This window comes from Pantherophis guttatus, chromosome 2 (genome assembly GCF_059756535.1).
Source record: "Pantherophis guttatus breed Tessera chromosome 2, ASM5975653v1, whole genome shotgun sequence".
Classification (NCBI taxonomy): Eukaryota; Metazoa; Chordata; class Lepidosauria; order Squamata; family Colubridae; genus Pantherophis; species Pantherophis guttatus.
The window spans coordinates 169,220,931-169,246,703 of record NC_142064.1 but is presented as its reverse complement, the minus strand read 5'-3'; the positions used below and the strand labels follow the sequence as shown (position 1 = coordinate 169,246,703).

At 38.0% G+C, this 25,773-nt stretch overlaps 1 protein-coding gene and 1 non-coding gene across 3 annotated transcripts in view; one reads left to right on the top strand and one right to left on the bottom strand.

Annotated features, from left to right (window-relative positions):
- Positions 1 to 16,639, top strand: part of PMP22 (peripheral myelin protein 22) — a 30,970-nt gene extending 14,331 nt beyond the window's left edge. For both annotated transcript variants that reach the window (XM_034408330.3, XM_034408336.3), the window contains exons 4-5: positions 9,828 to 9,968; positions 14,883 to 16,639. In XM_034408330.3, coding sequence (XP_034264221.1) covers positions 9,828 to 9,968; positions 14,883 to 15,049 — 308 coding nt within the window. In that variant the 3' untranslated portion in view covers positions 15,050 to 16,639. The remainder of the gene's footprint in view (positions 1 to 9,827; positions 9,969 to 14,882) is intronic.
- A 3,263-nt stretch (positions 16,640 to 19,902) lies between these two features.
- Positions 19,903 to 19,974, bottom strand: TRNAQ-CUG (transfer RNA glutamine (anticodon CUG)). The gene has a single exon. It is a non-coding gene; the product is annotated as a tRNA-Gln (tRNA).
- Positions 19,975 to 25,773: the final 5,799 nt, after the last annotated feature.

The following is a 25,773-nucleotide window of genomic DNA, read 5'->3' as shown; positions in this document are numbered from 1 at the left end:
TTGATCAAGCAAGGGTAGATTTAGTTTATTGCCATGTCATCCTTGCACCCAGCAATCATGTGATTTATCTTTTTGCACTATAGCCATGATATTGCCTTCCTCTTATCTGCTGGGCATGAGTGAAACAGACTTAAATTTTCCTTAGCTGTATCAGCATTAACTAGTGTTTTCCCTCTTATTCCATCACTGTCCAAGGCCACTCTCCAGTGTGTATCAAATCTTTAGTCTTTGTCATGTTGGAAGGGTTCTAAAAAAGTTGCATAGGTAGTTTTCAACAGATAAATATAATTGCATAATCACAATACACTTAAGTGGCAGGGTTTTGTTTAAAAAAAACAAATTAAGTTTTTAAAATGCTGTCATTACAGATTTTAGCGACTTCTCTGGATCTACTTAATCTCCATGCATTCTTTTGACAGAAGTGGCTTTGTGGTGTGGGTGGTTTTTTTTTTTCTTTAAGAGCTAGAAGGGCTTTTTAATTATTGTCACCTGCTTTTATTCTGATGCTTACTATTTGCTTCTGTTTTACCATTGTTTCCTTTGAAAATATTATCTACCCTAAAAGGCAGTCTCAAAACATTTTAAATAAAGCCACTCCAAACAAAAACCGAGCAGAATTTTCCCCCATTTTGGGAGGTACATGTCACAAAAAATTTGTTTGCTTACATTCTGCAGGCCAGGAACAAAAATAATAAAATAAAATTGCCAGGGTTATAAAATATTGCAGTTATTGGCATTGATTGGTTGCTTGTATGTTTTGTATTCCTTCTTAAAAGTATACAACAAATAAATACAATAATATAATCTTTAAAAAGGACTATTGCAACCACAAGACTTCAGTGAGTGATTTTGCAGTTTCTTAAGGAACGGTTAGAGAAACCTTTGAGGAAGATGTCAAAATGCCAAGCTTCTCCTCCAGATCCCCTTTTTCTTGGAATATTTGTCATTTCTAGGGAGGTAGCATTTCTAAATATAACACCCTCACAAAGTGGACCCTATTGTTTGCAAATCATGAGGACAGAGGAGGATGGGAGCAAGATGTTAGGAAGCACCTCATTTGGAAAGGCTGTTAGCAGAAAATTGATTAAGCAAGTGGACCATGTAGATGTGTGGCAGCAGTATCTCTCCTATTGAATTTTGTAAGCTACGATTATTTGCATTCATAGGCATACACTGTAGCATAGTTGACAAGGAAAAACATCAAACTGCATTCTTTGCCATTTTTTTTTCCTCCCTCTCTTGTGAAAAAAATGGCTTTGTACTTTCCAGCAAGTAATGTCTTCAACATGGGTGACAATTTAGAGCCTGTTACTCCATGGTGATAAATGGAACAAGAAGATAGCACTTCTGTTTCATTGCATAAGTGTTGAGAAAGAATCCTGTTTTTGTTTCTTTAACTCGTAAAACAACAAAGGAACAAAAGCCCTTATGCTGGAAATGTGGATCTAAACAGGAAAGTTCCATATTTACATTGTTCAGCATCCGTTCTCATTCACCTCTGTGGCACTAGACTATTTTGCACAAGTAGAGAATAGTAAGGCATGCTAGTTTATCGAGAATATAATATTGTTAAGTTTGGCACCTGTTTCATTTATTTCATTTAAACATACAATACAGGAAAGGAATTTCCCCTTTCGATTCAGGAAACTATTTCACCACCTTGAGTCGCAATACCTATAACCAAGCGCTTTCTGTAATTGACCCATTTCTCACACAGCTGGTGGGTATTTCGTCTTATTTCTTCATACCAAACTGTTTCAACTCTTCATATTTTCAAGCTTTCTACATGAAGTGCTTGGTTCAAGTTCCAGTGGAGTTTAAGTCAGTCCTGTCATAACCTTTACAAAGTACTGGATTCCACCACCCTCTCCCCTTAATCTGTTTGGAAGCAAAAATACTAAAAAACCTGAGAAATTCAGCAGGAAGGTGGGAGGTGGAATGCTTTTCACAGACTGTAGGTTGTACATGTTGGTTTGTCTGACCTTTTATCTGATGATTTTGGGTTGGTGTATAAGATATGCGGAAGGCCATATTATGTGTTTTTGGAAGCTGAAGAAGATGGTATAAATATCATGTATGAACTGATCTGTTTTCTCTGTCTCCTCCCTTCCCTCTTAATATAGAAAGTAAGTAATGAACCCATGAATTAGGCTTAAGTCCTAGTGACTTATGTGAATGTGCATTGACTTTTGGCAGCAGCATAAATGTGGTTTGCCCATTGCCTCCTTTTCAGGATGTCCCCCCCCACTTCCCACTCTAGTCTACAGCCCTGAAATTCTCATTCAAGTCAAAACCAAACCTAGCCTTGCTTTGCTTGGGAGTCCAGACAAGGTCAGCCTCCTGCTATCGCTTGACAAATCTCTAATTATTTCTCCATATTAGATATTTTCAGTTTCCTGTAATTTTCTTTCTCATATTTTGATAATTTTTCTATTTTACTTTAATTGTGTACATTAGAAGTGGAAAAGAGACTTTAAAATGGCCTACAAAATATGCAAATTCAGAGAAATCTTTATATTGTGATTGATCAGGAAGGAAGATTGAGATTTATGGTGGATAGATTGATAAGTGTGTATGCTATAAAAAGTCACATGCTTTAGGCAATCACAAGGGGGAAAAAAAGATGTAGATCATTTCTATGGTGCCTTTAGAGAAGTAAGGGGTGTGATACACACCTGGAAAAGACAGTGTACAATTCTGTTCTGGAATTTTTAAAAATTGATGTTTCATAAGTTTAAAAAAAGTTACAGATAAATTCAGTGAAAAGCGAACAGTCTGTTTTCAGATGCCAGTCATCATGCCATGCAAACAAGAGGCTGTCCTGCTTTATAGATTCTCCATTGGCACATGGTCAGCCTTTGTAGGAAATACTGCTGAACTTCTGTGATCCAATACAGGTGAATCTGATGATCGAAAACTCTTTCTTTAGTGGGATTTCTCTAAATTGACAGTAATTTGAGAAAAACACCATTTTTTTTTTCTTATTTTCAGTTTGGAAGACCTGACAGACTGCAAATTAATAATAAGGATATTTCATAAATGAGGGGGGGGAGGACTGTAGCCTTAAATACACATTTCGATTTACAATTAAGAAATAGTCCTAGTCAAACTGTGCCATCTCAACTCATTCTGAATAATTTAGCAAAATTATTTTCAACTGGAAACAAGTAACTAGAAAGAAAGACTGTAAAAATTGCCATTAACGTGAATATTTAAATATTTCAACTACATTTTGTTTGATCTTATCAGTGTGTCTTTTGATATAGTTCTTTTATGCAGATGTTCTGTCTTCTCCCATTCCAGATTGGTAGAAAAGTTTCCTTTATTTTGTCATGGTTTGTCACACTGCTATAATTACTACAGCTGATTTTTTTTCTTTTTTTAATTCTTCAGCTCTGTAGAATTAGTAGACAAGTTTATTTTCATGTTTGCAAGTATTCTTATCTTAACTCAATTCCTCGCTTAAAGGCCTTCCAAGGGAAAAGATGGCTTGACATCTTTTCAGCTACTTCATTGGACCCCTCTGGGATCTTTCTGCACACGAGCAATCAAAGAACATATCTTAAACTACAGATGAAGATGAGAAAGTGCAAGCACTGTTCTTTACTTTTTTATGAAGAATGATTTTAGTTATATTTTTTTGTTACTACACATCAGAGTGATTTTTAATTTTTAACCCTGATTTTCAGGGTTCTAAGGCAAGAGAAAAGAAAACGGTTGTAGAGCACCTTCAAACCATTTTTAAAGGAATGGGGACTGGCAAAAGTAATATTGAAGTCAAGAGTTTACATGCATAAAATACAAAATAAATAGATCCGGGCGGGTCAAAATTAGGTGTGTATTAATCAATCCGTCTGTGGTATGCAATGCATCTCTTAAGAGTTCCTGATTATTGATTCCCAGTAGTATAAAAATGCTAAGCTTAACATTCTGTACAAACCAGACACCTTTTTCTAAGTTTTTGTGCAGTTCTGCAGTATGTACAGTGTTAGTTTTACAACCTCTGATCTGTAGTTCTTTTATTGCATGGGCAGATGGCACAATAATAGGCAATAATTTGGCAATGCTTATGAGTTACTCTGACTTTCTCTTCAGCCGTTGGTTTTGTGTGTTTCAAATAGGCCTCTGGGATCTAAACAAAACAAGGACCCATAAGCCTGACACATGCTCAGTGTTGAATTAGATGAGTAATTCATTTCAAGCGTATGTTTCAAGTGATGTTACACTAGTTGTTCAATAAAATTGGTGGAATTGTTAGTGCTTATTATTGTAGATGCAATTTCCTTATATAATGCTACATTAAACTGAGTCTTGTGTTGAGTTTGGTCAATGTTCATTTCCATGCCAGCTAGAGTTTTGAGACGTTTCAGTTGTTTCCCTTCTTTATTGTATAGTTGTTAAGAAATAAAATTATAACTTACTGCATGCTAATTCTATGCATTAATATAGATGTTCCCCTCCATTCTTGTCATTTTTAAGTGGGGGGAAAAGAGCAAATTGTTAGAATTAGCAGCTTGCAAATTAGCATTCTCCAAATATGGACTTTAGCCTCTGTAATCCATAGCCAAATGCTTAGAACATACACTGGTTGGTAATTATGAGAATTCAACATATCTGGAAATTACCAGATACAGAAAATGTTTTTTTTTAATGTATTACTCCAGTGACATTTTAACAACTCTTAATGGCTAAGAGTTACATTCTTAGGAGCTCATTTGTTGAAGGGCCTGAAGTAACACGTACACCGTGTACTTTCATTTATCCACAACAGCAATGAGTTATTTTAGAAAAGAAGATATTAAACCCTTTCAAGTGTTTGGCATCCAGTGGAATGCCTCTCTCAATGCATTCCATTTAGTTTCTCCTTTAAAATAGGCACAATTCTTGTATTTATGTAAATCAATAGCAAGAACTTTTCTGCTTAGTTTGTCTCCTGTGGGATTCATTTACGGTCCTAGGATCGGACAAGTTAACATAAGTCTGCAGGCAACTAAAAGTGTTGGTTGCAGGTGTAGCCCATAAAATCTTCCCACCCATACATAACTCTCTGGTTATGTGGGATCATATAATGGAAAAATAATTCCCACACTATTTTTTTTTATTTGATTTATATGCTGCCCTTCTCCGGAGACTCAGGGTGGCTTACAATGTGCTAAGCAATAGCCTTCATCCTTTTGTATATTTATACAAAGTCATCTTATTGCCCCCACAACTGGGTCCTCAATTTACCTACCTTAGAAAAGATGGAAGGCTGAGTCAACCTTGAGCCTGGCGAGATTCGAACCTGCAGTAATTGCAGGCAGCTGGTCTTAATAACAGGGTGCTTTAGACCACTGTACTACAAAGGCTCTTTAATGAATTAATACTATGAAATGTAACATTTTTCATAGCTTTCTCCTGGTGTTGCATTTCAGAACTTTTTCATCTTCTCAAGAAATCTCCCTCTCACAGACACTTTCATACCACATCAGCCTCTAATCAAGGACTACCCATAAAGCAAATATTTTATTTTTCCCAAAAGAGATACCCATTGCGATACTTGAGATCCTATTGCGCAAGAAGAGAAACTGGACATGGAACAGGAAAAACACTACTTCCAAATTCCTTATATGAAAGCTGCTTAGAACATTCTTTATCTTCATAGTTTGCCCTTTAGTCACGTTTGGAATTTGCTTTCATTGGTTTCAACATAAACTCTAATAGGCAGGATACTCTGATGGACATCCCGCTGAAGTATCTTGAGTCATGAGATATACTGTATGTGTGGGAATTGAGATTTAATCTGGACACCAGAAACACAGCTGGTCTTTACTTCTAAAAAAAAAAAAGTATGAGATTGAGCTGAAATTCTTAAGCAATATCATCTCTCTAATTTTGATCATCATGATCCTCTGTGTCTGTATGGACCAACTTTCCAGAAAATTAGTTTTGTTAACTAATTACTATAGTCTGTCGAACATGATAGGATAGGAATGTTGGTGGGTTTTGGAAATAAGGGGAAGAGCATCACTAACAAAAGATTTATTCTTATTCAACACTGATCTACAATATGGATGTCTCTTTGCTTTTCATTTTAATATTTCTAGATGTCAAATGAGAATATAGAACACCGGGTAAAAAATGTTTATTTTTAGCCTGTAAACAAAGCTTTGATTGAAGAGCACAAGAAGATTGGGCAGCCCTTTAAAAAAAGAGGTTGTGGAGATAACTGGACATACAAAGATTTTTTTACAAATAATTAAAGATAGCCATTTTTAGATAACAAGAATTCTATTCAGGTATAACCATGGTTAGAATATGTTAGCCATTTATAACCACAATAATTAATGAACTACGTGCCAATGTATTAATGCCAGTAAAATAAGTCTAGCTCATTGTGTCAGATATTATACAATGCTATGCTGTAGGGATAATAAATACTTTTTATTTATTTAATTTCTATAGCCACCCATCTCAACTGGTGAGTGAAATATATCATAAAAATGAACAATAAAACAATTAGAACAGTTCAGAATAAATATATATGGTTGCTGAGTAGGACTACTGCCATACATGTTGATATATCCAAATAAACAGGACCCTTAAAATACTTGATCTGGCCCCAAAACCAGGTCTTCATGGACTTATGAAAAGCTATCAGGGTCAGAGTCATTCTTATTTCTGAAAAGAGAAGTTCCAGAGGGAGTTTAGAAGAGAAGGCTTATCTCCTAGTCCCTGCAGCTAACATCTCTGAACTGAAGGGATTTGTAATTTGCCCAATCTGATGGACCAAATTGTAAATGGTAAAAAACTGGGAGAAGACAGTTTCTCAGGTAATCTGGTCCCAAGCCATCAGAAGCTTTAACCAGAACCCTGAATTGCACCCAGGGACACTCTGGCAAGCAATGCAGCTCACACAGTAGTGGTTTTACATGTGTCAAATTTACTACCCAGTGCAGCTGCATTTTGCACTAATTGAAGCTTCCAAAAATTTTCAGGGCAGCCCAATGTAGACTGTGTTGCAGTAATACAGACCAAGAGGTCAGGAGGCCATGAATAATTGTGAGCAAAGCCTCCCAGACTAGGAATGGGTGCAACTGGTGCACAACCTGGAAGTATGCAAAGGCCCTCCTAGCCATGGCTGCCACCTTCTCTTCTAGCAGAAGCCGTGAATCCAGGAGGACCCCCAAATTGTGCACCTTGTCGATTTGGGACAATGCCATCCCATTCAGGATCAGAGGTAGAAAAACCTTATCATCAGAATGCCTAAAGATCCAAAGCCATTGCATCCTATCCAGGCCCCTGGACAGGACATCCACAGCATCGTTCAAGCCCATGGTGGAGCTATAAAGCTGGGTTTTCACATATTGATACTTCACTCCAAACCATCGGATCACCAAGATTCCATGATTGATGGTATCCAAGGCTGCTGACAAGTCAAGAATAGCAAGGATGGATGAACTACTCCAATCCTACTCTGACCAGAGGTCATCCAAGAGGTGACCCTCCCAGTCAGCCTTAATCAGCCAAAAGGGCACAGATGTAATATTGGTCAAGCATATGTCCACTATTATGTATTTTATACAGTTTATTTGGGCGAATGACTATGTATGAAAAATGCATTATACATGACTGGGTCAGAGGCATAGATTTTTTTTATAGAACAATAATGGAGAACCTTTTGGGATCCGCATGTCAAAAATGTGAAAATACCTAACTTGACTCTGCTGAGACAGGTAGATTTCCTATGAATTGGATAAAATTGAGGTATCAAGGTATATGAAAAGTGCTAAAGTGGAATAAATGCTTACAAAGGCTGACCAAGCCTTGCTGGAATGTATAGTAATATGTAGTTCTTGGATGCTGTAGTGTTCTGTGCAGGCGTCTCACCACATTTCTGGAACTCCAGGCTAATCTGGACACCTAGATTTTAAATTGGGATTTTAAATTACTTTTAGTTCAGAAAATAAACAGTTGTACTTGTGAAAGTTGATTTCTACATTTGAGTTTCTGGAGCAAGGTGCAACTGGTACTGGCATCTGTAACAAACCTGAATGGTGTCAAAATGATGACATGTTATATCTTTGCATGTATTAAGTTTATCCTTTGTGCATCATGACACAAGTACAATGCATGACATTTGCAGTGGGTTGACTGAATGATACAGCATTAGATAAAGATTGTAACAAATCCTTGTCTTGTTAAAAAGCAATCAAACAAAAAAGTTGATGTGCATATGGTATGGAAATCTATTGGGATTAGTCCGATGTTTTCTAAACTTGGCAATTTTAAGATGTGTGGACTGGCTGGGGAATTTTAGGAAGTGAAGTTCACACGTTTTAAAGTTGCCAAGTTTGAACACAGAACCCTGGACTAGACAAAGAACCCTGGACTAGAACAAAGAAATTCTGGATATCCTAGGTAGAAATAAATAAGTATGTGCCTGTCATATGCTCCTTACCTATGAGAAGGTTCATCCTATTTTTAAAGGGTCTTTTTTCTACTTCATTTTGGGGAGGGGGGGGGGCGGAGAGAAATGGAAAGTCCCTGATGGGGTTTATTACAGAGAATGTGCATGAATCCAGATCATGGTTTTGTCCTTTTTAACATTTTCTGGCCTTAATAATAGTAAGAGCTAAAAAGGCTATTGTACTGCTTTATTTGATTCCTTTGGTTATGTTTCCCTTTGTCTTATTTTATCATATAAATAAAGGCAAGTAAGAATTCACAAAAAAGTAGGTTGTGCAAATCCAAATCCTTTTGTAGGAACTGCTAATTTCCACATAGCTTTAAATAGGTCGAAGTGGTCCATGGAGTTGAGCTAATTCTATTCTCCCTTTTTAGACCAGTCGGAGTAAACCCTGCTTTACATAAAGACTTTTTAAAAATATTCCTGCATCAAAACAGCACAGTTGTGGCATTTATAGTGTTTGTTTGGAAAGGCCACTTAGCCACCCACGAGGCTCACAAATAGCCTCTGACTCAAATAACCAGGGTGCTTTGAGTGAGTTTATAATGTAAATTTGTTGTCCTTTTGACAGCAATGTCCAATGCCTCCTGTAAAGGTCGAAAAGAGGACAGGAGTATTAATTATAACTGATTTAGTGGTTTCCAATGTTAGTCACCTGTTGACATCCCAGCCTTGATAATAGCCTTCTGCAGCTTTCTTGCATACCCTTGTTTTCCCGCTGCCATAGTCTGGGTCGGTACTTCTTCCTAGCATTTCATCAGTGATATAGCCTATGTCTTAGCAGAGACAACTCTTGCTGCTGGCTGATAGCAACGATAAGGGTGTGACATCAATATGCCAGTGATCTCACTGTACATTCAGGACTGGATTTACAAGCACTTTCAGCAACTATGCCTAGGAAGACTTGATATGTCTGTTTCATATGGAGAGATTTATGCCCCTAATCCCACCTTCCCCAAACAAGAATCTTGCTGGGGTATTCGACTGCAACACAATAATCCCCATTTCTCCTGTCCATTCCAACTAGAACTGAAAAGTACTCACTTCTTAATATGTCTTGTATACCTGATCTTTGCGAACACTTATCTTTGTAATCAGATGTCTATAGTTTTGCAAACAAAATATGATATATTTTCAGATCAGTGCTTATCTAAACAACACACACACAAAAACAAAAACCCAAAACCCAAGGAATAAGTCTAAAAGTAAATTCCAAACATTTGGAAGAAAGCAGGTAATCTTAATTTATTTTTATGTTGGTTGAATTCTACAGCTAGAAGAGCTGGAAATAATGCTGTAATTTCCTGATTGTATACCCCAGTAGAAATAAAATCTGAACAATATTGTCCTGACTCTTCTCTCTTCTTTTCCTTTCCAGAATGGCTGCAATCTGTTCAAGCTTTGATGATACTTTCTGTCATCTTCAGTGTTAAGTCTTTATTCCTGTTCTTCTGCCAGCTCTTCACACTCACTAAAGGTGGACGTTTCTACCTTACTGGTATTTTCCAGATCCTTGCTGGTAAGTAGAGGGGACAAAAATGTGTGCTTTGGAATGCTTGCAAAGGGAAGAAAGTCATGGCTGATAATAGAAAGCAGGATGACTCCATTCAAGCAGGAGTCTCTTGCAGCCTCTTACAACTTGGTGTTCTCCAAATAGGTTGCATTACGTGAATGCATCATCTTGAGCCAATTTCAGTAGCTTGCTAACAAAACACCCTTGTGTATCCACTTTGAAATGTGCTCTTAATTCAAGAGGATTTTTCTTCCACATAAAAATATAAGATTTCAACTTCAGTTGCTAATTGGATATGGATAATAGACCTGGAGATTCAATAGTTAATATTCTCCTTTAGCATTTCTATTTGAATATTTTGGTGCTGATATATGGCGGTTAGACTGGACCTAAACACCTGTTAACCAATGTATACTGGACTAGTGTGATAAATTTAAATCTATAATTTTCACTGAAGAAATAATCCTGCAGTGAATTCATTTGGGATGATAACAACAATAAGAACAAGATGCAAGTTTTTCTTGTATCATCTTTTTCAGTATTTTGTATTGTGAAAGAAAACAGTAGTTTTTGCTCCATTGTAAGTGGGTCATCCCATCTCGGTATCTTATAGTAATAGATTTTCAGAGAGTTTTTAAATCCATGAAACTAAACATGTGCTTGGAGTTACCAGTATCTTACAGATTTTTATTCCTCCTGCCTCTGTTTGCACCCTTGCCAAAACATCTTGCATAAAACCCAATAAGAAAATTCTAGTGTCTCTATTGAAATGGACATTCAAATGAATTAATTTGAGAACTATTTAAAATAGGAATCAAACCAACAAGCTGAACAATGTTCAGCTATGGAATTTATATACAGTATATTTACTGGCCAATTAAAAATAGAAATAAATTGCCAGCCAAAGCTAAATTTTAAGGAAAAAAAATGAAATCTTGAAATAGCTATTTCTTTCCTTGTCTTTTAATACCAAGAACCATTACGCTGTCCCTCCCAAAAAATGCAGTTTAATTTCCTTTGAAGATGTTTCATCATACAGTATTAAGACATAAATATAGATCTAGGGAAGAAAAATTGAATTGGACTAGACTGATAACTATCTGTTTAGGAGAACATGTAAACTGAATAAAGTCTCCCTGCTTACATAGTAGAAGGAACAACATTTATCCAATGTACCTTCCTGCAATATTCTGGGCCAGTAATTAAATCTGTTGTATTAAAATGAGTTGAATATTATATGGTTGTTTTCCCTACTCTGATGCCTTACACATACATTGGGCTGCGTCTCCCATACATTGGCTTTTTTTCAGGGCAGACTTCCCAGCTATTATATTCCATTTTTCAGCCTTGAAGTACTATCAAGCATAAGTTGCCAATTCAGCCAATGAGTTTGCTTATGATAGGATCTGGCTGAGAGTGTTATGTGCTGCTCGGTACACTTTGTGTCACAAGCCAAGTTCTGTGTTGACTATCTTCATCTCCTTGTGCTCCAATCTAGCTACGGTTGAACATTCCATGTTTCTGTCCTTAAAAAGATTAGTTTGTTTGTTTGTTTGTTTGTCTGTTTATTTATTTCTCCAGAATGGGAGCTGCCTTGGCTTAGATAAATTTACTTCCTCCCACCCCACCCAAAAAAAGGAGGGTAGGAAATGTATGGTTTTTCAAAATTCCTGGTGATGCTTCTTTGTAGCATTCCTCAGATGGTAGGGAGATGATGGTTCAGTTGTGACCATTCTATCCATACCTTGCAATCATTGCTGGAATTATATATTGCTCAAAAAAATAAAGGGAACACAAGCAGAAGACATCCGAGATCTGAATGAATGAAATAGCCTTATTAAATACTTTGTTCTTTACATACAATAGTTTATACACTGCTCAAACAACTAAAGGGAACACAAAACTACTGTATGTAACGAACGAAGTATTTAATAAGGCTATTTCATTCATTCAGATCTCGGATGTCTTCTGCTTGTGTTCCCTTTATTTTTTTGAGCAGTGTAGAATGTTCATGTTTCTTTGTAGTAGGATTAAGACTGGCCCTCACCCATATTTTTCCTATTTGCAATTTCATAGACAGGATTAATGTGAGGGAATGAAACTCAGTTTCTCTTGGGTGGAATATCTGAAAAGCATCTATGGGTGGAGTCAGTGAGGCAGCACTGGTTTCAAGCCATCTACTATTTTATTTGGAAAAGCTTCTGCCCCAAAGCAACCTTTTGTTCTATGACTCAGCCTAGGAAGAGCAATGGTACAGTGGTTGATTGGGAGTGATGTGGTTGCTGTGTAATTCAACCCCTGTGCCGAAAGGAACAGAATGTTGAGAGAGAGTCGTCTGATTTTGCTCCATATACAGTGTTTTCCCAGAAGAAACAAAGTGGATTCAGATAATCTGAAGAGCACATATGCATGTATAAGCTATCTGGTGGAAGAATGGGGATGGAAATAAGATCAGAACTAAGCACCTGACTTTTTAGAACATTTGCTTCTGTAATTACTATGTGTGAAATTAAGTGACCTTTATGCAAAAAAAGCCTTGATGCTATTAAGCATCAGGAGACAATAGCTTCTTTGACTTTGGTAAGGGGTTATGTGACTGAGATAACAGTCTCAAATTATGAGCATGATATTTTTAATTTTATTTGACTTTGAGACCACCCAATTCCATCTCTAAGCAGCTCATGGAATAAAAAAAATAAAACAAAATATAGTAAAAGGGAGCAAGGAAGAGCATATAGTAGTAACAAAATGGCAGAGCCAGACAACAACACAAATGTGTCAAACACCCACAAGGAACTCCAGCCACCATAGCCCAATGGCCCTCCCCTTTTGGAATCCAAACACAGGTAGTTCCTGAGTTAATATTGTCTAATGTAAGGACAACCTCTAGATATGAACAGGCTGCATATTATTATGGCAGATGGTATTCTCCTTCCTCAAGCCAACAAACTGCTGAAGTTTTGAGTTTTTAATATACAGCCTATTTTCAGCAATGTCCAATGGTTCCTGAAAGCATTGTGTGGCTTCAGCGATTTGTCAGATGAAGGAAGGACAACATTGTCCACCATTTTAATAAAAGGCAGCCCATTTGTAAGTATGACTTATGACTTACACATATTTGAGTGAAAGAGTTAGAAACAGAGCTGGTTCTTAACTGGGGACTTCCCGTATTAAATTATGAGTTTTGATCACCTGACATTGTAAGTAATATTAATTCTGTTCTTTTTAAACATTCATTTTTTCCATTAGCAATTTAATAATCCAGGTAGGAGAACTTGGCAGAAATGTGATGAAAGAAATCCCTCTTCTTAACTTTGCAACCAGTAAGATGAAAGTCTTAGACCAAAAACCAAATTTTAAAAATTCCCTTGACTTTTATTTGAGTGTTCCCCAGCTCAAATCTATGCCTCATAACTTATGCACAAAGATATTCACAGCTCCAGAATCCTTATTTGATTGCTTCCATACAAGGATATTCAGAATGGGAGAAGCTAATTTGTGATATAAGAAGGGCCCCAGTTGAAAGAGCAAGGGGACAGAATGCCAGTGGAAAGATGACTGACTAGCATGCTGATAAAATGGAAGTAATCTGTCAATATGTGCTTCCAGTTTTGCAGCAATAGTTAGAGAAATATGAGAGGTGAATTTCAGTACAGCTATGGATCTGGAATAGAGGCCCGCAGCCTTTGCGTTGCATATACTCCTAGAACTACTGCAGGAAAATAATCCCAAGTGCTACCTTTTGCAAGCAAGAAAGTATATGACACCCACCTGCCCAGTGAAACACCTTTCCCCACCCCCCTCAACCCAGGCCAAAACTGAAGTTGAGTATTTCTGCTTAAAGTTACACATCCTTTTTCTGCTGCCCTTTCCACAGACAATCTCTGCCTCTCTTCTCTAAAGACTGTAGATTATTTATAAAATGGCCATTGCTCTGCTTTATTCCATTCCACCCAAGCAGAGAGACAATAGGTTTTGCTTGCAGAATGTGGGCTCTGTTTGTGGGTGTCCACTTGCTGGCCCAGAGAATGGGAGCTACATCAGCAGTTCATGAATTCAACACCTTCCTACTCATGCATTTTCTGCAAACAAAGGGGACAGTGTAGAGGGAAAGAAGGGCTCAAATATGACTGCGTTGAGGTGTAGGTGGTCCTGAGGCACATTGTAGGAACAGAAATAACTGGTGGCCCAGAGAGCAGGTTGTGGAATTGCAGAGATCAACGGAAAAGCCTTGTTCTGGACCATGAATAGAAGGGGCATTGTGTAGTCCTGGCAAACTCTGATGCTGGGCTTTCAGAAAAAGCAAAAGGGGTGAAAAGCCCATCGAGCTGGTGTTGCTGAGCTGGCAGTACAAAAAAGCTGACCTTAGTGACATTACTACACAGGGGCCCGATTTGAGCAGCTTAAATGTTGATCTCAGGAGCTTAGATACTGGAGGCAGCAGGATGGAAAAATAGAAAAGTCAGGCTTGGCTTTACTGGTTATGATAAGGTAGGATTAACTACTGCGCTGGGGTTTGCAGAGCAGAGCTCCAACCAGATTGGAGTCCCTACTTAAAGGTAACAACCTCAACTTAAAAAGAGCACCTATCTATCTGCTGAACAAATGAAGAGTTGGTTTTTTTTTCAACTGAACAGTACAGAGTATCCTCTACATTACAGCACTAGGTCATCGGTAACTGCTGGGACAATTGGGTTGACCCTAAAGAAAATTTGGATGTTTTGAAAAGAGGGCAAAAGATAATGATGCCTTAAACATGGCTGCCAACTTCCTACCATTTCTTGAAGTCAAAGGGTTGGAATTGAGGGAAAGAGGAAGTTTCTTAAACCAAAGCATCTTCTTTCTTGTTCTTCGGTCTCTTAATCATGGACTTGGTTGGTTGCTCATGTTATCTCTCTCTCTTTCTCTCTTCTGCATTAGGCCTGTGCGTGATGAGTGCTGCGGCCATCTTCACCGTGAGGCACACAGAGTGGCATCCCTCCACAGACAACGTCTCCTTTGGCTTTGCCTACATTCTGTCCTGGGTGGCTTTCCCGCTGGCTATCCTTAGCGGGGTGATCTATGTCATCTTGAGGAAACGCGAGTGAAATGTCAAGGGAGGTCACTGAGACTTAGAGCCCTCAGGACAAGAGGTGTTGGCAAAATAGAAAATGAAAAACCAAACACTTTCTCCCTCCCCCCCCCCCAAACCACCAACCCCATCCACTCCCTTGCCCCTTCAAAACCCACAAAGATATTAAGGGGAAAAAAAGGAAGAAAGAGAGCTGAAAGAAGGATTACTGTATTCATTGGAGATGTATATAGTATCTATGGTTTAAAAAGCCTATTTATAACACTTTTTACATATATGTACAGAGTACTGTTTGCTTTTGTTTGTTGACCTGCCACCATGTCTAAAGCCTAAAAAAGTGCCTAAGAACTCTTAACTCCTAACAATGTAATGAGAATGCCGCTTTTTTCTCCCTATCTTTATGCTGTGGAAGCAAGCGGATCCCTCCTCCAAAGCTTTCCACTGTCAACCTCAAGCCAAGCCCAGTTTGAGAACCCTCCATCTGGCCCCTCCAGCTAAGTATGGTCTGGTACCCTGGCACCTGCCTTAGCCCATGTCTGCATTATGGCCCTTTTAACCAAATGATGGAGACCAAATGCTATACAGAAAGGGGAGGAACTTCTACCTGAAAGCAGATGGTGTGTTAAGGGTGGGCGAGCCCAGCTTCTCAACTGCTTGGGATGATAACCAAGTTGTGGAGGATTGAATGAGGTACATTGCCTCAGTGATGCAACCCAAAGCTCTTTGCCACTGTTATCACCACCTAAAGCCACCTGGTATGATCACCCGAGTTCCTTGTAGGACAGAGGTGATGCAAAGAACCTGAATTAGGCCTCAGTCTTGGGAAGAAAGGAAATGTTTGCATATCTTAGATCAGCCAAGGCTAGCACGGAAGCTGAGTTAGTTGAAAGGGACACTATGGGCGGGATGATGATCTCAAATAAAAACCTCTGAGATTTTTAACTAGCTTAGTGGTTCTCCTTCAGCTATGCCACCTGATCTTCAGAAAAGACTTTCCTCTGTTTCCTGGAGAATAAGCAAAAGTGAAAAAGTTGAATGACGCTTTCTAAGCTCTATGGTTCACCCTCGTCCCTTTCCCAAGATCCTCTGAAATCAAATACCAAATACGTGAAATGGTGCTATCTATTTACCATTCCTTATATCGCTAAGCCATTTAACCGTTGCTCACTGGAAATTGCGGTAACCATTTTGAGAAAAGCCAAGGAATAGGAATGATAAATAATTCTGTGTAATATATACAACCTATAACTGCTTTTGTATGTAGGAAAGTCGCTATCCATTATTATTATTACTATTTTTTTAATAAAGCACTTATAACCAAGGATTTTTTTTTTCTTGTTCCCTTCATGGGCAGAAGGGAAGTAAGCAACCTGTAGAGCTTACAGAATCTACTGCCTCTCCCCCCAAAAAAGCTGCCTCTGTAACCTTTTTCTGTGCTTCCAGAGATGTCTGGGAATGAACTGTACAGGTGACCAGAGCAGTAAAGGCAATGCCGTCTAATCCTAAAACTCCAGGCTTTATTATGCAATTATTTCTCTTTGCTTTTCTGATTTTATACCAGCTGTGTGGACTAAGAAGCAACAAAATAAAAGCCAGAATAACTCAAGTGCTTTGGCTTATATTGCATCTCAATCAATTGTTCTCAATTAGCCTTTTGACAAACTAATGACCTTCTTCACACAATGTGCTATAGGCTATGTTGGGGTTTGCTTAGTTTTAATTAATAGATGTTGGAAACGAATGAATTTGTGCTTCATTTAGTAAACCAAGACTAAGCCAATCCTAATGGATGTGGATTGGTATAGAAGATTTATTTGGTGCAACTTCTAGTTTTATTGATGGACTGTATAAACAGATTTGCATACTCCCATTAAGTCACAGTTTTATTTCATAATATTTTACAAAACAAATCATAATTGTCTACATTCCCATCAAATATCCAAAATCAAACCAATCAGACCAGCTAGGCATCCTTATTTGTGGCTTACATTTTCTAGATCCATTCAACCACCATTGTGCTTAATACTGAGGACAGATGGACTTCATCATTATTGATTGAAGATGCTATAAAAACATTCATGTACAAAGAAATAACCCACTTTGAATTTTAGCAGAAGTGGTCTGATTTTGAATCCAAAATTCTGTGAATGCCAGTGCCTCAAACCTCCATTAACAAACTCATTATTTGTCTTCCACATTATGAGAAGACGCCCTCAGTATTTGAGTATTTAAAGGGCTACCAAGCCCTTTAATCCCAATTTAGGATACCCATTAACCAGAGAATGGTGTAGCTTGGTTAGCATTCATAGAATCCCTACCTGCATATATCTCTGCATTCTGTAAAGCTACTCTGTTAATTTTAAGGGCATTCTTTTAATTTTCAAATTCAAGGTGATTTTAGATATTTTGAAACTCTTGATGCAAGACTACCACAGACTTACAGACACTATTAATACAGCTGTTGTATGGGGAGCTTGTGCTTGTAGATGGATAACAAGCCTACATCGGCAAGCCCCATCTTAACTTTAAGCATTTTCCTGACTGGATTAGCTGAATTTCTTGCTTCCTAAAAGGCACTGATAGTGTTTGTAGGACGCTAGGAATATACTGACTCATGTGAAGACCATATTGACAGTCTTCTCAATTGGTGTAGATTAGGAGTTTTGCAAGTTTTGTGAAAGATTCTGCACTTCCTGAGATAACCACAAGGGCACCTAGTGATCAGCTTTATCTTTTCTCCCTTTTCCAGGAGAAGTGGAACGAAAGAACTGAGGGAAAGGGAACTGTTCAGGGGTGCTATTCAGCAGGTTCTGACAGGTTCTGGAGAACGGGTAGTGGAAAATTTGAGTAGTTCAGAGAACTGGCAAATACCACCTCTGGCTGGCCCCAGAGTGGGATGGGAATGGAGATTTTGCAATATCCGTCCCCTGGAGTGCGGTGGGAATGGAGATTTTGCAGTATCCATCCCCTGCCACGCCCACCAAGTATCAACAGAACCGGTAGTAAACAAATTTGAATTCCATCACTGGAACTGTTGCATGTTCACAAATCATTTCAGAAAAGGTTGACAAAAGTATTAAAACCAGTCACCCTCCCTGGGCAGGTTTTAGCAGCTTGTTCCTATTAAAAAGATTTGGTGTGGGAGAAATCATCCAACTCACAGGACTCCAAGTAGAACAGCATATATGTCTGAAACTAGGATTCAGAGCTTCTTTTTTTTTTTAGGCCATGTGGGAAGATCAAGATGAGAAGAAATCAGGCAATTAAGATTCAGAAGTATGGCTCAACAGAAAAGTAGAGTAAGACGAGAATGAAAGTGAGCAGGTTATCTAAATTCTTTAGCACCTCCAAGTCTTCCTAAACTCACCTATGTCCTGTAAACGAAAGCCTGCTCGTATCTCTGAATGCTACATACTCAGAAGCATACACCTTTCTGGCAATGTTATCATGCCAGTTTGTGAATCTTGCAGTCCTTATGGTATTCAAAATGTATTTGAGATGCATAACACTCAATATATTAGAATTTGTTGCTTGATTTTTATTCCTGAAATTTTAGTAATTATTCTTCAGAGTCTGAGCTCTGCCCTGAAAGATACAGAGTTCTCCTCTGGCATGGGAAAGTTTTTTTTTTGGAATATCACTGAGAAACTCTTATCAGTGCAAATTTATCAGAAACCAAGCCATCATTACTGACACCATTTTGATTCAGAAATGAATTTCCTCAGGACAAGCTTTTATTCACTTCACATTTTGTTGAACTTCAAAAATTCTTTGGAATGGTTTTCACATACAACACACATATACACTTTTTTTTTTTTTTTAATGATAGCAGCCTAGTAATGGTCATTTGATTTCTTAGTAGCAAGCTAAAATGTAATGAATGTCTGCCCTCTTGGGGAGAAATGTGGCACTACCACTCTTGTTCTTGAGAAAATGTGCATTCCATAAGGATTCCGAATTCCCTAAATACAATTAACAGATTAAAAGAGTTGGAAGGGACCTTATAGGTCATCTAGTCCACACACACATACCCGCTCAAGCAGGAGACCCTACACCATTTTTGACAAATGGCAGTCCAATCCCTTCTTGAAAGCCTCCAGTGATGAAGCTCCCACAACGTCTGAAGACAAGCTGTTCCATTAATTGATTGTTCTCACTGTCAGAAAATTTCTCCTTATTTCCAGTTTAAATCTCTCCTTGGTCAGTTTCCATCCATTATTCCTTGTCTGGCCTTCAGGTGCTTTGGAAAAACAGCTTGACCCCATCCTTTCCGTGGCAGCCCCTCAAATATTGGAACACTGCTATCATATCTCCCCTGGTCCTTCTCTTCACTAGACTGACCATGCCCAGTTCCTGTAACCGTTCTTCATATGTTTTAGTCTCCAGTCCCCTAATCATTCTGGTTGCTCTCCTCTGCACTTTTTCTAGAGTCTCAACATTTTTTTATAGTGTGGTGACCAAAACTGGATGCAGTACTCTAGGTGTGGTCTTACTAAGGCTTTATAGAGTGGTATTAGTACCTCACTTGATCTTGATTGTATCCCTCTGTAATACAATTTAGGATTGCATTGGCGTTTTTTGGCTGCTGCTGCGCATTGCTCGCTTATATTTAGCTGGTTGTCCACTAAGACTCCAAGATCCTTCTCACAGTCACTGCTATTAAGTCTGGTTTCACCCAGTTTGTATGTGTACTTTTGGTTTTTCTTACCTAAGTGTAGGATTTTACTTTTCTCTACATTAAATTTCATTTTGTTAGATAGTTTTCAAGCCTATCTTCTAGGGTGTTAGCTATTCCTGCCAGCTTGCAAATTTGGTAAGTTCCCCTTCTATTCCCCCATCTAAGTCATTTATGAAAAAGATTTAGATGATAGGTTCCACCGAGATTTGAACTCGGATCGCTGGATTCAGAGTCCAGAGTGCTAACCATTACACCATGGAACCACAAAAGGGCAGCCATGTTCTCTTCTTTATAAAATGTGTGTTTTTTTTTAAAAAAAAGTAATAGAATCACATTTTCCAAATTACTCTTTGTGAAGAGTGAAAACACAAGTAAATTTTTCAGTAGGTTTTTTTGTTGTTTTAGATATATAGAGAATACAATCTTTACAAATCCTTTTGTAAGAATTCTTGTTATGTGTAGCCAAGTAATATACTTTGTTCATTTTTTTGAAACTTGTATCAGTAGACAACTATGCTAAATGCCTAGAAGTCAGAAACTGCTGCTTTGAATGGGTATAGCTTCTATTCCTCTAGGCAACAAAGCATCACAAAGGAACCTTCAATAGATCTCTACATTGATATACATCTATAGGCTCCTTCTAATGAGAGGTCATCTTCTTTGATGCCTGCACAGCAACAAAAAATGGTTAGAAACATCAAGTGTCAGTGATAGACTGCTATGCAACTCCCTACCACAAAGTTGGTTAATGAACAATTTTAAGAAGAAACTATCAGGGGTGGGTTCTACTTACCTTTACTACCAGTTCACAATGGGGCAGAAGCATTTTCATGACGTCAGGGTCAGTGGGTGGGGCCTCCCGCCAGTTTTACTACTGGTTCTATAGAACCGGTGCGAACGGGGGCAACCCACCACTGGAAACTATATATATAAAATCATGGTCAAATTAACTATGGCAGCTAGCAATGTCTCTCTACATACCACTTATTCGAAATGGCTGTTGATTTCTATCCTGCTTGTGAGCTTCCTACAGACATCTGATTGACTAGCGTGGAACACATTGCATTAATAGGATTTTTGATTGGATAGAGTAAAGCTTATTTCATTCCTCTGGAGGTAAGAAGCCAATAAATTGATGTGCTCTGTTTGGTATCATGTTGGTACCAGGAACAACAACTCAAGAGAATTAAGATGCTATTTTTAGTTTATTAGGACATTCCCATTTAAAATGCTGATAACAGCTACAAAGAGAACAAACATTTATTAGCATTGGAGCCAGCCAATCTATGTATGGTTGGTCTTTGTGACCACATTTCTATACAAATATGTTTAATTGTTCCTGTATAGAAATAGATTTTGAATAAGTATCAGAACTTGCTGGATCTTTAAAATCTCCACAGATATCTGTAACTGACTCTATGGCAGCCACAGAAAAATATCTGGAAATGAAAGTCACAGCAAGACATAAGAGACTTAAGCAATACATAAAGGGAGACAGAATACTTCTTTGGAAAGATTATTTCATGTACATTGCACCATAAATCTATACAAAATAATCCTTTACAAACTTAAGTTTTGTACTTGTAAAATACACATACATAATAGATTTAGCTTTCATTTATAATTCTGATTCGGAGGATTTTCCCGAGCTTTGGAGTAAAAGAATGCCACAACTGTTTCAAAATTATTGTCACTTAAAAAAAAAACAAAAAACAGACCAGTGCTGTGAATTAAATGTAAGCAACAAATGCTATCTAACCAATAGGGGGTGCTCTTGACCATGTATCTTTCAGTAATATCATTTAGAAGCCAATGAGTTTCAGAATAGCCTTGAATTTGCAAAAACTGAGATTTAATTTGCTTAAGGTAGTTTATATTTCAGTTCATACACTGTACTAAGATTTAGTTTTGACTTAGTGTGTCATTAAATATAGACTCCTGTGTTTTATTCAGCAAACTATGGTCGAGCAAATCACAGCTTAGTCTGGTATGTCAACTCAGTGTAAATTTAAGAATTTGTCTTTATTCATTCTTTAATACCTCCCCCAATCTGGTATTCTCTGGAACTATTCTTCACATGCATTACACTTCACTTTAGTTATATCAGATGGCTCAGCAGTTAAAGATGCTGTCAGCTGGAAAGCTGACAGGCCAGGTTAGAAACCCAAGTGCCTTCAGATAATGCTGGTTCCCTCGGCTAAGAAATGGAGTGTCAACCCTATGGGTAGATTACTTGGAACTCTGACACGGAGATGATAACCACCCCCAACAGTCAGAATCAACTGGACAGGGAAAACTTTTAGCTTTTAGTAATATCACAGCCATTTTGGTTGGGAATTCTGGAAGTCAAAAATCCATCCCCTCTGGAGAGCATTGGATTGGGCAAGATTGGTCTATTCTTACTGACAGAAATTCTCAAAGACTGAATGGATAGAGGTGAGGGCTTTGTTAGATAGAAACACATGATTTTCACAGGTTCTTGAAATGAATCGGTACCATGGAAGAGATAAGATGTTGAACTAGAAATAGAAAGACCAACATTAACATTCGTACCATTTGGAAGATCGCTGGATGGCTTTCATCTTTCCGCTCAGCCTATCTCCTACAGTTATAGTTGACTCATCCACACTTCACATATTTGTTCTATGATTCAGTCCTACTTTGAACACAATTACCTCAAAGTACTTCTTTTATACCAAACACAAGTTTATATTCAATGCATAGTCCTTGTGCAAACATTCATGCTTGATCTTATCTCATACTGTTTGACCATACACACTTCTTAAATAATCTACTCTTATTGAATATTTAGGTTGTTTTTTTGTCCCATGTCCAACTCCCGCATCTGTTTAACAAAGCAGGAAAATATTTTATACACAACCTTTTTTTGCTTCTTTTAACAAACATATTTTTTTCACAAATATACTATGTCTGCATTTGTACATCTGAATTTTTTTCCATTAATTTCTTCATATTTATTCAATGTTCTTCCAAGGTACACAGATGGTGTAACTTGGAATTGTTTGCTCAGTTTTCCTCATCACACTCAAGTGCTTTGATCTTGGATATAATATGTTTTAGATCCAAACTACTAGTTACATCATACAATATTTTTAATACTCAGTTAAAATGATTTTGAGTGAATGTTCTCAGCCCTCACCCTGGTATTATTTTAATTCAAAACTATAAACACATTCATGTCCCCATCAATATACTTCTAATATTACCATAAGCATTCCTTATACATATATCTATAAATGCATTAAACAAATGAAGGAATCTTGTCCTACATCCTGTTTAAAATTAGGCCTTTTGTTAAACATTCCATTCTTTTCATGAATATGCTTAACGTTCATTATACTGGATGTTGCTGAATTTATATTAAGTGACAGACCTTCAAATCTGTACAAAACATTCCATAACTCAGCACTCCTGTTCATGTGCTTTCTGTACAGGTAGTCCTCGACTTATGACCACAATTGAGCCCAAAATTTATGTTAAGCAAGACAGTTGTTAGGTGAGTTTTGTCCCATTTTATGACCTTTCTTGCCACAGTCATTAAGTGAATCACTGTAGTTGTTAAGGTAGTAACATGGTTCTTAAGTGAGTCAGGCTTCTCCTTGACTTTGCTTGTCTGAAGGTCACAAAAGGGGATCACATGTAGTGGTGGGTTTCAAATTTTTTTACTACCGGTTCTGTAGGTGTGGCTTGGTGGGTGTGGCATGGCTTGGTGGGCAAGGCAGGGGAAGGTTTCTGCAAAATCCCTATTTCCTCCCGATCAGCTGGGACTCTGGAGGCAGAGAATAGATGGGGGTGGGGCCAGTCAGAATTTTTACTACCGGTTCTCCAAACTACTCAAAATTTCCACTACCAGTTCTCCAGAACTAGTCAGAACCTGCTGAAATCCACCTCTGATCACATGACTCCAAGAGATTGCAATATATTTATGACATAATATGTTTATGACACTGCAACACATTTATGACATGATATTTATAAGTCAGTTGCCAAGTGTCTGAATTTTGATCATGTGACCGTGAGAATGCTGCAACAATCATAAGTGTGAAAAATGGTCATAAGTCACTTTTTTCAATGCCTTTGTAACTTTGAACGGCCATTATACAAACTATTGTAAGTCAAGTACTACCTGTATGCTTTCTAGAACAACAAATATACAACAATCCTCTCACTCAAAAATTCCCAATGACCTGCCAAAGAGCACAAATGGGGCTCTCTACATGAGGCTCCCCTTGAGGTGCACCCGGAGGCTCCAACTGGCGCAGAGTGCGGCCGCGCGGGTGGTTATGGGAGCGACATGGCGTTCCCATGTAACATCTCTCCTGTGCGAGCTGCACTGGCTCCCGGTGGTCTTCTGTGTGCGCTTCAAGGTCTTGGTTACCACCTTTAGAGCGCTCCATGGCTTAGGACCTGGTTACTTACGGTACCGCCTGTTGCCACCAGTAGCCTTCCACCGGCCGGTACGCTCTCATAGAGAGGGGCTCCTCCGAGTGCTGTCGGCCAAACAATGTCAACTGGCGGCCCCCGGGGGAGAGCCTTCTTTGTGGGGGCACCTACATCTGGAATGAGCTCCCCCCGGAGATACGGAGGATCCCGGATCTACACACCTTCTACCGCGCTCTCAAGACCTTTTTATTCCATCAGGCTGGCCTGGCCTAACTGTTTCCCTTTTTTCCCTTTTTAAAACGTAAATTTTAATTCGTTTTTAATTTATTGGGGTGTTTTAAATCTGTCTTCAGCCAAATTGTTTAATTCGATTTTATTCAGTTTTAAATTTTGTATTTATGTTTTTTATCCTGTGGCTGTTCACCGCCCTGAGTCCTTTGGGAGTAGGGCGGTATACAAATCAAATAAAACTAAACTAAACTAAACTAAATCTTGTCTGCCCAACAACCTCCTGGGATGGGATATAGCCTCATTTTGCTGTCCATATTTCACTCATTGCTTCCTCTTGTACCTAATCAAATTCTTCCAAAATTTTCCCAGCAATTAATAAACTAATTGCTCTGTAAAATTGTCATTCACTTTAGTTATGGGATATGGAGGTGTCTTCATACAATTAATACAGTAAAGGGAAAATATGAAGTAGATTATACAGACAATAGCAGGAGCAAAATACCCCCCCCCCAAAAAAAATCGTGAAGTGATCTAACAATAGTATGAGTTGTTACAATCACTTTAGTTATAAACTGGTCTGAACTGTTTCTTAACTACAATAATGGAAGAACGTCTATAAAGAATGCAGTTGCTGTAGATCTTTTAGAAAAGTGGTGCACACAAAACATGATGCAGCCTTGCCTAGTTATTCAAAATAAATTATATGAATAGCAGTTAAATGAATACAAAACCTATATATTTACTCTTGTTTCTATCTGAGCATCTTTTCCTTTTGCTTGAGACATTTTCTACTGTGCCAAATTTGTTCTGCAACTGTCATATATGTTTTCTGGAATTATACCTAAGAACAATATATGTGGTTGCAATTCAAATTTTATTCTTAGGATTATTATTATTTAAATATTTTGATGTATTTCTTTTCATACAGTACTTTTGAGTTTTTTGACATAACCACCACATGGGTAGCAAGCAATATGTATCAATACCTATTATTTCCTTCTGAAGTTAGAGGCATATTTTATCATTTCCCTTCAGATTATTGCATCTATCTTCCTCATTTGGAACAACCTTCTCTGACTAGATGTATGCCAATTTGTTAAACTACAACTGCCACTGATTTTTAGTTGAACATTCAAAGGTAAAGAACATTCAGGGCAAATATTAGTAAGATAAGATGAGATGATAGGATGAGAGTAGAGTAGAGTAGAGTAGAGTAGAGTAGAGTAGAGTAGAGTAGAGTAGAGTAGAGGAGAGGAGAGGAGAGGAGAGGAGAGGAGAGGAGAGGAGAGGAGATAAAATAACTTGATTGTCATTTTTTTTATTGTGAGCACACTGGCCCACATTAAAAATGAAATTATGTTGCCTGCTCTCAAGAGAAGGTGTATATCTACCCAAACACATACATAACACACACACACACACACACA